The sequence below is a fragment of the Somniosus microcephalus genome, chromosome 3, assembly GCF_052327205.1.
Source record: "Somniosus microcephalus isolate GS21.2 chromosome 3, FLI_Smic_1.0, whole genome shotgun sequence".
Taxonomy (NCBI): Eukaryota; Metazoa; Chordata; class Chondrichthyes; order Squaliformes; family Somniosidae; genus Somniosus; species Somniosus microcephalus.
In genome coordinates this window covers 182,249,655-182,265,695 of record NC_140989.1, presented here as the reverse complement: position 1 = coordinate 182,265,695, position 16,041 = coordinate 182,249,655, and the positions used below count along the sequence as shown (strand labels likewise).

Below are 16,041 nucleotides of genomic sequence, written 5' to 3'. Positions count from 1 at the left end.
AGGAAAAATAAAAAAGCAAATTATTATTTAAATGGAGAGAGATTACAAAATGCTACAGTTCAGAGGGATCTGGGGGTCCTTGTACATGAAACACAAAAAGTTAGCATGCAGGTACAGCAAGTCATCAAAAACGCAAATGGAATGTTGGCCTTTATTTCAAGGGGGTTGGAGTCTAAAAACAGGGAAGTCCTGCTACAACTGTACAGGGTATTGGTGAGACCACAACTTGAGTACTGCAAACAGTTTTAGTCTCCTTATTTAAGGAAGGATATACTTACATTGGAGGCAGTTCAGAGAAGGTTAACAAGGTTGATTCCAGAGAAGAGGGGGTTGACTTATGAGGAAAGGTTGAGCAGGCTGAGCCTATACTCATTGGAATTTAGAATAATGAGAGGTGATCTTATTGAAACATAAGATACTGAGGGGGCTCGACAGGGTAGATGCAGAGAGGATGTTTCCCCTCGTGGGGAAATCCAGAACTCGGGGGCATAGTTTCAGAATAAAGGGTCGCCCTTTTAGAACTAAGATGAGGAGGAATTTCTTCTCTCAGAGGGTCGTAAATCTGTGGAATTCTCTACCCCAGAGAGCTGTGGAGGCTGGGTCATTAAATACATTTAAGGTGGAGATAGACAGATTTTTTGCAAGATAAGGGAGTGAAGGGTTATGGGGAGCGGGCGGGGAAGTGGCTTTGAACTCAAGATCAGTCATGACCTTCTTGAATGGCAGAGCAGGCCTCGAGGGGCCAAATGGCCTATTCCTGCTCCTATTTCTTATGTTCTTATGTGGAGTCAGAGCATTAGTAGCAGAATGGATTGTAAATTGGCTACAAACCAGAAAACAGTGAGTAGGGGTTAAAGTTAGTTACTGTACTCAGACTAGCGGAAGTTGGGAAGTGGTGTTCCACAGGAATCGCTGCTGGGACCATTGTTGTTCACTATTTACATAAATTATATTTAAAAAATTTGTTCCTGGGATGTGGGCGTCGCTGGCGAGGCCAGCATTTATTGCCCATCCCTAATTGCCCTTGAGAAGGTGGTGGTGAGCCGCCGCCTTGAACCGCTGCAGTCCGTGTGGTGAAGGTATTCCCACAGTGCTGTTAGGGAGGGAGTTCCAGGATTTTTGACCCAGCAACGATGAAGGATCGGCGATACATTTCTAAGTCAGGATGGTGTGTAACTTGGAGGGGAACTTGCAGGTGATGGTGTTCCCATGCGCCTGCTGCCCTTGTCCTTCTAGGTGGTAAAGGTCGCGGGTTTGGGAGTTGCTGCCGAAGAAGCCTTGGCGAGTTGCTGCAGTGCATCTTGTAGATGGTACACACTGCAGCCACGGTACTCCGGTGGTGGAGGGAGTGAATATTTAAGGTAGTGGATGGGGTGCCAATCAAGCGGGCTGCTTTGTCCTGGATGGTATCGAGCATCTTGAGTGTGTTGGAGCTGCACTCATCCAGGCAAGTGGAGAGTATTCCATCACACTCCTTACTTGTGCCTTGTAGATGGTGGAATGGCTTTGGGGAGTCAGGAGCTGAGACACTCGCCGCCGAATACCTAGTCTCTGACCTGCTCTTGTTGCCACAGTATTTATGTGGCTGGTCCAGTTAAGTCTCTGGTCAGTGGTGACCCCCAGGATGTTGATGGTGGGGGATTCGGTGATGGTAATGCCATTGAATGTCAAGAGGCGGGAGTTAGACTCTCGTTTGTTGGAGATAGTCATTGCCTGGCACTCCTGTGGCGCGAATGTTATCTGCCATTTATCAGCCCAAGCCTGAATGTCGTCCAGGGCTTGTTGCATGTGGACATGGACTGCTTCATTATCTGAGGTGTTGTGAATGGCGCTGAACACTGTGCAATCATCAGCGAACATCCCCATTTCCGACCTTATGTTGGAGGGAAGTTCATTGATGAAGCAGCTGAAGATGGTTGGGCCTTGGACATTTCCCTGAGGAATTCCTGCAGCGATGTCCTGGGGCTGCGATGATTGACCTCCAACCACCTCAACCATCTTCCTTTTGAATCGGGAATTGGAAGTACAATACCAACATTTGTGGATGACCCCCAATTGGGGATTATAGTTAACACTGAGGAAGGCTGCAACAAAAGACAAGAAACCGTTAACAAATTTGCAAAATGGATGTGTAAATAAGATATTGGCCCTGAATTTGCGGTCAGAGGCTTCCCACGGGGAAATGCCTCCGCTCCGCAAATAAAATCTGCACCTACCTGGCGGTCCGGGAGGTGCGGTGTCCTCGGCCTCTCCGAGTACCCGCGGGCAGAGGCCCACGTATCCCATGGGCTCAGGTGGTTTGTGAGCGCCCCTGGGATGTCGTGCCAGCCCAACAAATGACATGCTTATGGGGATTTCGTATGTACGGAAACCCCATAAGCGGGAATAACGGGAATACCCAAAACACACATCTACACATCAAATAAATAAAAAAAAATACCATTACATATTATAAAAATTAATTAAAATGCCATTTAATTAAATATTTAAAACAAAGATTTATTTTTGAAAAATAAATTTAAATGTTTTAAAGGGGCTAAAAATAAACTAACCTTATTTCACAGGCTTTTTAATGTATAAATTATTGATAAAAATTTTAAAAATGTTTTTAAAAATTCTTACGCTGGTAAAGGCAAGCCTTATGTAAGAATTTCACGGGCATTCGCTGGGCGGAAGTTGGGCAAATAGCGCAACTCTCCACCCACAGAGGACCTTTTCCTGGAGATGCGGAGGATCTGTCAAGTAAACAGATCGCAAGTTCCGGGTTTTCGCGCATGCGCAGCTCATGCCTAAACTAAGAATTTGCGCGGCCCTTATGGGCGCGTGCGCACCGCGTACGCACCCGTAGGGGCCGCAATTTACGGCCAAATATAGATAAGTGTGAGGTAGTGCCTTTTGGTAGGAGGAATAAGGAGGCCTCCTACTCCTTGGGGGGAAAAAAAGTCTAAATGGGGTTGAGGTGCAAAGGGATCTGGGGTACAGATTCAAAATCATTAAAAGTAGCAATGCAGGTTAACAAAGCCATAAAAAGTGCAAGTAAAGCACCGGGTTCATTTCTATAGGAATAGAATTCAAAAGCAGAGTAGTTATGTAAAACATATATAGAACCTTAGTTAGCCCACACTTAGAATACTGTGCACAGTTCTGGGCTCCATATTACAAAAAGGATATAGAAGTGCTGGAGAAAGTGCAAAAAAGATTTACAAGGATGATACCAGAACTAAGAGAGTACAACTATCAGGAAAGACTGAATAAGCTGTGAGTCTTTTCCCTAGAAAAGAGAAGATTGAGAGGTGACCTGATAGAGGTCTTTAAAATTATGAAGGGGTTCGATAGGGGTAGACGTAAAGAAGACGTTTCCACTTGTGAGGGAGTCCAAATTAGGGGCCATAATTATAAGATAACCACTAATAAATCCAATAGGGAATTCAGGAGCAACGTCAGAGAGTGGTGAGAATGTGGAACTCGCTCCCACAAGGAATAGTTGAGGTGAATAGCATAGGTGCATTTAAGGAGAAGTTAGATAAGTATATGAGGGAGAAAGGAATAGAAGGATATGTTGATGGGGTGAGATGAAGTAAGGCGAGAGGAGGCTCATGTGGAACATGAACACCGACATGGACCTGTTGGGCAGAATAGCCTGTTTCTGTCCTTCATAATTTTAAAGACCTCTATCAGGTCACCTCAATCTTCTGTGCTGTAAAATTCTATGTAATTCTATGGACATATACTTGAAAAGGAAAAAATTCCAGGCAGGTGGGGCTAATTGGACAGCTCTTTCAAAGAACCAGCAACGGCACAATGGGCTAAATGGTCTGCCTCGGTGCTGTAAGATTCTATGATTCTAAATTGACATAATTTTCTAACCAAGAGCCACATTTATATATCTGGCTCATCGTTCAGTGGAAAGGCATGAGACTTGCTTCTTAAACTTAAGCTCTTTATTTCAGGTTTACGAGTGCCTTGGTGTACCAAGGGCTTGTCATGCGTTTGGGAACTCTGGGAGGAAACATTTACCTTGATTTCTTCATCTCAGGAGCTGTGGAGATCCCGGCATCAGTCATCATCCTTCTGGTGATTGAGCGGATTGGACGGCGCCTTCCCTTTGCGGCAGGTGGTCTGCTGTCGGGGGCCTCCTGTTTGATAGCGGCGTTCATACCCGAGAGTAAGTACCACACTGGGATTCTAATTCAGTCCCAGACTAATAAAGATCTGGGCCTATTATTCAATAGTGGAATTACTATATTAATGACATTGTGATGTAGACCTACCTTACATTTAAACCTCTCACAGTCACTGTCATGATGTAACATATTTGTGCCACAATATAGCTTAATGCAAGAGGTCAGGATATATAGGTTAACGCCGGTCTGTAAAAGCTCAGGATACAGGTTACCCGGTCCCAAGTGTCTCTGATTTTCTCCTCCTTTTAAAGTTTTACTATTTAGTGTAGATGTTCTCTCTCTTCCCCCAAAATGTACCACCTCCCATTTCTCCAAATGAAATTTCATCCGACATCTATGTGCCCAATTTACTAAACTATATGGCCTAGAAATTCAGTTGTTTGCGCCAGCCGCTAGCGCCTTAGGAGGAGGAGATGTGGGGTGCTAAGCGGCTAGCGCCCGGGCGCAGCGCGATCTGCGCCTCTCGCCAACTTCAGTTAAGATTTAGTGGCGGCGCCAAGCCTTTGCGCGCGCTCAGCTGCGCGCGCAGATCCTGACGTCATTTCATGGTGCAACGCCCTTTGTGCGCCCCAAACCGGAAATTCAGTGGCGCCGGCCTATTGTGCGCCTGGCGCCCCTAGCGACTGGTAGAGGGGAACGGTTCCCAGTCGCTGCGGGGCGCGGGGGGCGCTAATTAAAGGGCACTCCTCCTGCAGTAGAAATGGCAGCCATTTTGCAACACTCCTTCTTTGTGAGAGACGGATCTTTGGAGAGAGACAAAGGTAGAGAGCTTTCTGGTTTGGCTCAACACTCGCACAGGTACTTGTGGCTTCAGGCCACAGCTTTGCACTTGTCTTTAACTTCAGAGCCATAGCATTGATTAGAAACATATAATGGGGGCTGCAATGGGTAGAAACATTGGGCTTCTCCATTGCATTCAAAGGGCTCAGAGACGCCGTGAGAGAGTGCCAGTCATGGCCAGACGGAGAAGGGGCAACAGGCATCGGCAAAGGAGGCCTTACCCACCCAGGGTATACCGCCAGCAGTTCTCATATCTGAACATGTCTGACGAGCAGTGTGTTCGGAGGCTGCGATTCAGAAGGGCGGTGGTCACTGAGATCTGCCACCTGCTTCGCGGAGATCTGCAGCCACAGCTGAGGAGCAGGACGTCTCTGTCGGTGGCAGTGAAGGTGACGGTGTCTCTCAACTTCTATGCCACCGGCTCCTTCCAATCCGCTACTGGGGACATTTCCAACATCTCCCAGTTTGCGGTACATTGCTGCATACGCCAGGTGACCAATGCCCTTTTCAGAAGGAGACGTCAGTTCATCTCCTTCTCCATGACCGTTGACAAGCAGCAACAGCGTGCAATGGGCTTTGCAGCATTAGCGGGCTTCCCCATGGTGCAGGGCGCCATTGACTGCACGCATGTGGCTTTGCGGGCACCTCTAGAGAATGCCGAGGATTACCGCAACCGGAAGGGCTACCATTCGCTCAACGTGCAGTTGATGTGTGACCACAGGCAGCTCATCCTAGCTGTCAATGCCCGCTTTCCAGGCAGCAGCCACGATGCCTTCATCCTGCACCAGACTTCTGTGGCAGACATGTTCCAGGCCCAGCCTCACCCACGAGGATGGCTTCTCGGGGACAAAGGCTATCCTTTGTGCACCTGGCTGATGACCCCGCTCTGTGCGCCCCGCACCCCTGCTGAAGAGGGATACAATGACAGCGATCAAGCAACCAGGAACATCATTGAGCAAACAATCGGCGTCCTGAAGCAACGGTTCTGCTGTCAGGATCGTTCCGGAGGAGCCCTACAGTACTCGCCTGAGCGAGTCTCCCATTTCGTTGTCGTGTGCTGCATGCTGCACAACCTGGCTATCCGCAGGACTCAGCCACTGCCACCAGACATTGGAGGACCACCGGAGGAGGAGGAGGACCAGCACAGGAGCGAGGCAGAAAGTGCAAGGGCCGCCCGTCGGCGGCTTATTGCACGTCGGTTCTAGGCCCCCTCTCAGGGAATGGCTTGTGCCAAGATGAATGTCGCCGCTCCACAAGCCCTCAGCCGAGCAGGGCAACCAGGACTTCCAAAAGAAAGCATGGACAGTGCGATTTCAGAAAATTTATTACTTTGATACCTCTGTGCCCCTCCCACATAACAAACTAATGGAGAGAAGCCCCCCCAAAAAAACAAATAGACCAGTCTTGGCCTTTCCAAAAAAACAAATAGACCAGTCTCAGCCTTTCCAAAAAAACAAATAGACCAGTCTCGGCCTTTCCAAAAAAACAAATATACCAGTCTCGGCCTTTACAAGTAAAACAAAGACACCAGTATCGGCCTTTACAAGTGAAACAAAACATTTGGCCACACCTTCTACTTTTTCCCCCGCGAGGGTGATGCGTTTCGCATCCGTGACTGGCCCCTGCCCGCCCTGCAGCTCCTCCTCAATGGGACCCCAGTGGCTGCAGCAAGGCTGGGGGAAGGCTGCTGAGGGTCAGATGGCGAGACGGCAGACGCGCTTGGGGGTCGGCCTGGACCAGCTCTGGGCCTGGAGGGGCCGGCTGCTGACTGCTCCAACTCTGCTTGGGCGGCAGCAGTCTGTCCAGCGGCTGGTGGCAGCTGCAATGGAGGAGTGACCATTTCGGCTGCAGGAATGCTGCCAACCTGACAGATCACAGGTACTCCCTGGTTGCCTGATACATTGGCACACGCACGGGCCAGCACTGCAGCATGCGCAGCAATCTGCTGAAGCACAGACTGCTGGGCTGCTGCGGCGCGGCGAGTGCCCTGGCGATGCCTGGCCGATCCAGCGAGGGTGGCAGCAGTTAGTGCCCGTGTGGCCCTGGTCTGTGTCCGCATGACACCAGCCAGTGAATGCACGGCACGACTGAGCACTTGGCTAGAAGCCGCCTGTGCTGTCGCGAAGTCTGGGGGCTGGGCATTAGGGCTTTCAGGTCCCTTTGCCCATAAACTAAGGTGCACATGCAGGGATGAGGAGGACACTGGAAAGGGTACTCACCCTGACAACCTGAGTGAGGTCGTTGAACTTTTTTCGGCATTGTACAGGAGTCCTGGCAACCACGCTGTTGAAGGTCACCCTGTTTGACACCTCCCTCCAGGCTTTCCGATAGGCGCTGGGCAGCGGCCTCCTGCCACCTTCAGGGAACAGAACATGGCGCCTGCGCTCCACTGCGCCAACCAGCACCCTCAGGTCACCCCCGCTGAAGCGCTGCGCTCTCTCCCTGGCCTTCTCCATTGTCCTGGGCGTTGTACAGATCAAGCAGCAGTGGTCAGGCCTTGCTTCAGGGCTGCAGTGTGCAGGGCATGGCAGCCAATCAAATCCACCCTCCCCCTTTAAGAGCTCACCGGCGCCAGAGTGTCTGCCTTCAATCAGCAACTCGCCGCACCTGCGCTGCGCCCGCCCTCGGGGGTATTGCCCCGGGCCGCTGGCTTAGCGCCTAATGATAGTCGTGCATCACCTGTTTTAGCGCAGCAGCAACCTCTTGGGGCGATGCCACTGAATATCGGCGAAGGTGGCGCTAAGTTGCGCCGGGCGCAAACTTTAGCGGCCGCCCGGCTGTAGCGCCCCAAACGTGGCTATACTGAATTTCTAGGCCTATGTGTCCTCCTGAAGTCATATTTAACCATTAACCATGCTCCCTATTTTTGTGTCATCTCAAAATTTTGCTATAGTGCCTTACATACCGAAATCTAGATCATTAATATATTGAGACGAGCAGCGGTTCCAACATTTATATGTGGAGGACACCACTGTTCACCACTGTTCATATCCCTCCTGTTTGAGGAACGTCCAGTAATCACTACTTTGTTTCCTGTCCTTTAACTAACATCCTATCCAAGCTGTCATGTTCCCTTTAATATCGTATGCCTTAATCTTATAAACAGACCTCCCATGTGGCACCTTATGCCCTTTGAAAATCTATTCACTTATGGATTATACACGTATACACAACATCCACTGCATTTCCTTCATTTTGTCAGAATCGACTTGCCTTTTACAAATCTGTGTTTAATTAACTGACATTTTTCTGAGTATTAATTTTATTTTACAGGGCAGGGCAAGTAAAATATTAACCTAATGAAATATTTTGACATTTACTCAGAATGATTTTTTACGAATTCTAAGTTTTTCTTCCAATTCAGATACCTTCTGGCTGAAAACAGCAGCCACATGCTTGGGCAGACTGGGGATAACTGTGTGCTTTGAGATGGTCTGTTTTGTAAATACAGAGCTGTACCCTACATTCTTACGGTAAGTACTGCATATTTTATAGCAATTAGTAGCAGCCTTTTACAGTTTACCCTGAGCATCCTGTCTGAACAGGTCTCTGTGATCGGAGTTAAAATCAGTGTTTACAGTTAAGATAAATGAGCAATATTACAAATATCAAAATTAATTTTCAAGGTGCAGTAAAGAGATTGTAAAGTGGGCAACATAGTTGTTTTAAAAGTAATGGTAAAGATTTAATTTTAATAGAAGAAGAAGAAGAAGAAGAAGACTTGCATTTCTACAGTGCCTTTCACGACCACCGGACGTCTCAAAGCACTTTACAGTCAATGAAGTACTTTTGAAGTGTAGTCACTGTTGTAATGTGGGAAACGCGGCAGCTAATTCACGCACAGCAAGCTCCCACAGACAGCAATGTGACAAGGACCAGATAATCTGTTTTTGTTATGTTGGTTGAGGGATAAATATTGGCCAGGACACCGAGGAGAACTCCCCTGCTCTTCTTCGAAATAGTGTCATGAGATCTTTTACGTCCACCTCGGCTTAACGCCTCATCTGAAAGACAGCACTTCCGACAGTGCCGCACTTCCTCAGCACTGCACTGGAGTGTCAGCCAAACTTTGTGCTCAAGTCCCTAGAGTGGGACTTGAACCCACAACCTTCTGACAGAGGCGAGTGAATAGGGCGACAGCAACATCTCAATTTATCTAGTCTACTTGTAAAATCAATTATCTGTAACATATTAAGAGCTTTGAGACTTTGGTTGTCAGCTGGAGCTCAGTGGTAACGCTCTCGCCTCTAAGTCGAAAGGTTTGTGGGTTCAAGCCCCATCCTCCTCCCCCCGGCAAGCGATCTCTTCACCACTGCGCTAACGCGTCTCCACTGCGCGTGACCTCTTCCCTCTTCTTTCCACCCCCGACGCACGGAGGATCTCTTCCCCCTTTGTGTGCGATCTGCTGCCCCCGTGCACGTGTGATATCTTGCCCCCACCCCGTGCACGCACCATCCTTTCCCCACCGTGTGCGATCTCTTCCCCCGCGCACAAGATTTCTTCCACCCACCCCCCGCGGGCGTTCTCCAGACCAACCCGTGATGTTTTTCTCATTCTCACCTGTGATCTCACCCTCCCTCCCTCCTCTGCTGGTTATGGCTGCGCCCTCGTGCGTCCACATTATCTGGCTAGCTGCCGGCCGGGTTATGGAGAAATACATTTGACATGAGGTCTTGTCGTTAAATTCGGCAAGACCTCCGCTTTCCCCATATTTTGGGATTTTTTCCGGTCACTAGAAATCCCCCTCCCCCCTGTAGCTCCTCGCCACCCCATAAATATTGGGGCCAGCGATTCTAAGGTGAACCAATCACCTTGTGCAAAATAATTTTTCTAAATTTTGTGGCTATTTTTTCAGCATGCCAATAACACACGTCAACATTTTTTGTTGGAAAATAACATTCATGATGTGATAGATATCATAATTACACATTTCACTATAATGTATGAAACCTACCTAAAGAGTGTCTTCTGAGTCTGAGTAGTCTCATTAACATTTTCGCATAGAGGCCTTGGTTCTGAGTTGATGGTCAGCCTGGGGTCTGAGTTGATGGTCAGCCTGGGGTCTGAGTTGATGGTCAGCCTGGGGTCTGAGTTGATGGTCAGCCTGGGGTCTGAGTTGATGGTCAGCCTGGGGTCTGAGTTGATGGTCAGCCTGGGGTCTGAGTTTATGGTCAGCCTGGGGTCTGAGTTTATGGTCAGCCTGGGGTCTGAGTTTATGGTCAGCCTGGGGTCTGAGTTTATGGTCAGCCTGGGGTTTGTGTTGATGGTCAGCCTGGGGTCTGAGCTAAAGGTCAGCCTGGGGTCTGAGTTTATGGTCAGCCTGGGGTTTGAGTTGATGGTCAGCCTGGGCTCTGAGCTAAAGGTCAGCCTGGGGTCTGAGCTAAAGGTCAGCCTGGGGTCTGAGTTTATGGTCAGCCTGGGGTTTGTGTTGATGGTCAGCCTGGGGTCTGAATTGATGGTCAGCCTGGGGTCTGAGTTTATGGTCAGCCTGGGGTTTGAGTTGATGGTCAGCCTGGGGTCTGAGATGATGGTCAGCCTGGGGTCTGAATTGATGGTCAGCCTAGGGTCTGAGTTTATGGTCAGCCTGGGGTTTGTGTTGATGGTCAGCCTGGGGTCTGAATTGATGGTCAGCCTGGGGTTTGTGTTGATGGTCAGCCTAGGGTCTGAGTTGAAGGTCAGCCTGGGCTCTGAGTTGATGGTGGGCCTGGGGTCCAATTGATGGTGAGCCTGGGGTCTGAGTTGATGGTCAGCCTGGGGTCTGAGTTGAAAGTCAGCCTGGGGTCTGAGTTGAAAGTCAGCCTGGGGTCTGAGTTGATGTTCAACCTGGGGTCTGAGTTGATGGTCAGTCTGGGGTCCATTTGATGGTGGGTCTGGGGTCGGAATTGATGGGCAGCCTGGGGTCGGAGTTGATGGGCAGCCTGGGGCCTGAGTTGATGGCCTGCCTGGGGTCCAGTTGATGGTCAGCCTGGGGTCTGAGTTGATGGTCAGCCTGTGGTCTATGTTGATGGTGGGCCTGTGGTACGTAAGAACATAAGAACATAAGAAGTAGGAGCAGGAGTAGGCCATACGGCCCCTCGGGCCTGCTCCGCCATTCAATAGGATCATGGCTAATCCGAATCTAGACTCACGTCCACTTCTCTGCCCTCTCCCCGTAACCCCTAATTCCCTTATCTGCTAGGAAACTGTCTATTGTAGCGGTTCGTGTAGATCGCCACTAAATAAGAGAGTTTGACTTCGACGAACTATAAATAAGTTGTTTATTTACAGGAACAGGCTAATTACAGCAGGTAAGATAGCAGGTAAGATGGCTGACTGTAGGAGCACCGTGGTGTAGGTCTTGTCCCAGCGGGGACTCCACGAGGACTGAGTTCGCAGTCCTGTGGGGAGCGTGATGACGTCATCGCGTTTGTGTTGTGACGTCATCACGTTGCTTGCATTTCCCGCGTTTAGGGCGTCACGTGATGCGCATCGTTGCGTCACTGGCCGTTGAGGCCGAGGTCGCGAGGCCGGGCTGTGCCGGTGCTTGCCGCGGGAGCGGAAGATCGCGTTGCTCCCGTCGGCTGGCCGTTGAGGCCGAAGACGCTAGGCCGGGCTGTGCCGGCGCACGCACATCACGTTGTACGTGACGTGACGTCAGCGCGCTAGGGTGCATCTTAAAGGGGCAATGGCCCCAACAGGTAAGTTAAAAGGGCAACGGCCCCAAAAGGTATGTTAAACATACAGTAAGGTAAGTTAAAGGGAATTATGTGTCTCAGTGTAAGGGACAACCAGTGGTACCGCCACATATGCCCCCCCAGAATTCGCTTTAACGAAAGTCCAAGGATGAGATGGTCTGACGAGCTGGTGGTCACGGCGGTCGTGCTGTCTCGACTTGGTAGGCGAGGTATGAAGCTGCTGCTCGTGAGCGGATCCTTACGCGCGTCGTGACGAATAAAACGTATCCGTCAGGCGAAGGACCGTGGAGACGTGCGAAACAGCAGGCCTTGTCAGAGTGACGGGCAGGTTGGGCGGACGCGGGCGATGTCTTAACATAGAGACAGGGTCTTAACATAGAAGATAGGAGCAGGAGTAGGCCATTCGGCCCTTCGAGCCTGCTCCGCCATTCAACGAGATCATGGCTGATCATCCAAACCCTAGCACCCGGTCCCTACACCGACAGCCATCCCACCCAAGCCCTATCCCCGTAACCCTGCGTATTTAATCCCCCCTAACACTAAGGGTCAATTTTTATTGTGGCCAATCAACCTAACCCGCACATCTTTGGGCTGTGGGAGGAAACCGGAGCACCCGGAGGAAACCCACGCAAACACGGGGAGAATGAGCAAACTCCACACAGACAGTCACCCGAGGCCGGATTTGAACCCGGGTCCCTGGCGCTGTGAGGCAACAGTGCTAACCACTATGCCACCGTGCTGTCTCCGTTGATGTTGAAACAAGCCCTTGTTCCGACGAAATCTGCAGGAACGCCGACGGGCGCTCCAGGAGGACTTGACTGGTGAGGTCGGTGAACTCGCCGACAGGTGAGCGAAACCTTCGGGAGGCTGGAACGCACAGAACGGTGCGTGCCATAGTGCTACGACGATAACACAACGGGGGGTGAAGAGTTGCTGCGTTGATCAGTGATCGGTGAGGCTAGCAACTTTCACGTGGCTGATCGCAGCTGCAGGATGCCCGTTGGACCCGTCCTCGATGTGTGCAGCTTCAGTAGACGTTTGCGTTTGTTAAAAGGAAAACTGGAGAAAGGGCGGCAACGGTCCAGGTTGTTGTTGCTTTCAGGAGGGGTTAACTCTGCCTGGAGGGCGGCAACACTTGTAACAGTTGTAGATTTAGGAGAAAACAGCTGGGAGGGCGGCACGCCTTTTGTTCACGCCGAATCGTGCAGTAGGTAACACAACCAGCAAGCTGAAGGGCTGGTGCGTCGGCGGCGGAGAAGGAGTCATCGGTGTTCACGAGGGATGTGTCCTCGTGCGCAAGGAGTGCGTCCTCGTGTTTTGCGGGGGTGAGTCCTCGTGGTATTCCCGTGGGGCGCACTCCGATCTTGTGGGCCCGAACATGCTGTACCCCGCGCTTGGAGAGATGTATACTTGCTGTTGCTTTGGACGTAGAGGCGGACGATCCGTGTGGCGGTAGAAAAGTCGAATACGGAGACCGTGAGCACGTGCGTGGTCTGTGCCGCATCGATGTTCTCGGCGAACAGGGCTTCTACCTGCATAAAGCACGAGGGAGACCGTGGCTCCCTGGATTGCGGTAGCGACAGCAGAACGGCTGATGCTTCCATAGCGTGCTTCGTTTGTGAAAGACGTTCACAAACCCACCAATTGTAGCGCTGGTGGATGACAGTTGCCGTTGGTCGTGCTCTACCTCTGTGAAATCATTTGTGAAAAACGGGCTCACCTCCAAGCTGCGCTTCCATTGCGAATACGTACGCAAAGACGGGGTCGCTTTTGGTGGAATCGGTGTTGGGCGGTTGCTGTTCCGTGGTTGTTCGTCAGTTGTGCGTTGGTCGTCTTGAGGGAAGACGAGGTTCAGGCGCGCGTTGCTACCGTGAAAATCGTTCACGGATACGGGTTCACCAATTGTAGCATTGGAATTGATGAGCTCCCGTATTCATGTCGTTGGGTCACCAATGTTACGGTTCGTGTAGATCGCCACTAAATAAGAGAGTTTGACTTCGACGAACTATAAATAAGTTGTTTATTTACAGGATGTGGTGATTATTCCTTGATTAGTAAAAGTATTGTGATTCGTTGTTTGTTAACTGCGTTGGGATATGTGTTGTAATCTCATTGGTAGTTGATGATCACATGATGTGTTGTGGCTACCTTAAATTCAGTCCTTTTCTAGCTTTAGTTGGGACTGGATGTGGAAAGATATGCTGCTGATTTTAAAGTTAATAAAGCCTAGCTTTGGAAGGCCAATCTATTCTTTATTTCACAGGAACAGGCTAATTACAGCGGGTAAGATAGCAGGTAAGATGGCTGACTGTAGGAGCACCGTGGTGTAGGTCTTGTCCCAGCGGGGACTCCACGAGGACTGAGTTTGCAGTCCTGTGGGAAGCGTGATGACGTCCTCGCGTTTGTGTTGTGACGTCATCACGTTGCTCGCGTTTCCCGCGCTTAGGGCATCACGTGATGCGCGTCGTTGCATCGCTGGCCGTTGAGGCCGAGGTCGCGAGGCCGTGCTCTGCCGGTGCTTGCCGCGGGAGCGGAAGATCGCGTCGCTCCCGTCGGCTGGCCGTTGAGGCCGAAGACGCTAGGCCGGGCTGTGCCGGCGCACGCACATCACGTTGTACGTGACGTGACGTCAGCGCGCTAGGGCGCGTCTTAAAGGGGCATTGGCCCCAACAGGTAAGTTAAAAGGGCAACGGCCCCAAAAGGTAAGTTAAACATACAGTAAGGTAAGTTAAAGGGAATTATGTGTCTCAATGTAAGGGCCAACCAGTGGTACCGCCACACTATCTCCGTTTTAAATTTATTTAATGTTGCAGGTTCCACAGCGCTCTGGGGTAGCCAATTCCATAGATTTACTACCTCTGAATGAAGAAGTTCCTCCTCATCTCAGTTTTGAAAGGGCAGCCCTTATTCTAAGATTATGCCCCCTAGTTCTAGTCTCACCCATCAGTGGAAACATCCTCACCGCATCCACCCGATCAAGCCCCCTCACAATCTTATATGTTTTGATAAGATCGCCTCTCATTCTTCTGAACTCCAATGAGTAGAGGCCCAACCTACTCAACCTTTCCTCATACGTCAACCCCCTCATCTCCGGAATCAACCGAGTGAACCTTCTCTGAACCGCCTCGAGAGCAAGTATATCTTTTCTTAAATATGGAAACCAAAACTGCACACAGTATTCCAGGTGTGGCCTCACCAATACCCTGAATAATTGCAGCAAGACTTCCCTGTTTTTATACTCCATCCCCCTTGCAATAAAGGCCAAGATTCCATCGGCCTTCCTGATCACCTGCTGCACCTGCATACTAACTTTTGGTGTTTCATGCACCAGGACCCTCAGATCCCTTTGTACTGTAGCACTTTGCAGTTTCTCTCCATTTAGATAATAACTTGCTCTTTGACTTTTTCTGCCAAAGTGCATAACCTCACACTTTACAATATTATATCCCATCTGCCAAATCCCTGCCCACTCACTTAGCCTGTCTATGCCCTTTTGCAGGTTTTTTATGTCCTCCTCACTCACTGCTTTCCCTCCCATATTTGTATCATCGGCAAACTTGGATATGTTGCACTCGGTCCCTACCTCCAAATCGTTAATATAGATTGTAAAGAATTGGGGTGCCAGCACTGACCCCTGCGGAACCAGTTGATGGTCAGCCTGGGGTCTGAGTTGATGGTCAGCCTGGGTTCTGAGTAGATGTTCAGCCTGGGGTCTGAGTTGATTGTCAGCCTGGGGTCCAGTTGATGCTGAGCCTAGGGACTGAGTTGATGGTCAGCCTGAGGTGTGTGTTGATGTTCTGCCTGGGGTCTGAGTTGAACATTGGTCTGGGGTCTGAGTTGATGGTCAGCCTGGGTTCTGAGTTGATGGTCAGCCTGGGGTCCAGTTGATGGTCAGCCTGGACTCGGGGTTGATGGTCAGCCTGGGGTCTGATTTGATGGTCAGCCTGGGGTCTGAGTTGATGGTCAGCCTGGTGTGCAGTTGATGGTCAGCCTGGGGTCCAGTTGATGCTGAGCCTGGGGCCTGAGTTGATGGTCAGCCTGGGGTCCAGTTGATGGTTAGGCTGCGGTCTGAGTTGATGGTACGCCTGGGGTGTGTGTTGATGTTCAGTCTGGGGTCTGAGTTGATCATTGGTCTGGGGTCTGAGTTGATGGTCAGCCTGGGGTCTGAGTTGATGTTCAGCCTGGGGTCTGAGTTGATGTTCAGCATGGGGTATGAGTTGATGGTCAACCTGGGGTCTGAGTTGATGGTGAGCCTGGGGTCCAGTTGATGGACAGCATCGGGTCTTAGTTGAGTTTAACATGGGGTCTGAGTTGATGGTCAGACTGGGGTCTGTGTTGATGGTCAGCCTGGGGTCTGAGTTGAGCATTGGACTGGGGTCTGAGTTGATGGTGAGCCTGGGATC

The 16,041-nt window shown here is 50.4% G+C and overlaps 1 protein-coding gene across 1 annotated transcript in view; it reads left to right on the top strand.

The window, feature by feature from the left end:
• Positions 1-16,041, top strand: part of LOC147121615 (solute carrier family 22 member 2-like) — a 215,305-nt gene that overhangs the window by 31,171 nt on the left and 168,093 nt on the right. Inside the window, exons 7-8 of the mRNA XM_085977978.1 lie at positions 3,951-4,165; positions 8,329-8,437. Coding sequence (XP_085834104.1) covers positions 3,951-4,165; positions 8,329-8,437 — 324 coding nt within the window. The remainder of the gene's footprint in view (positions 1-3,950; positions 4,166-8,328; positions 8,438-16,041) is intronic.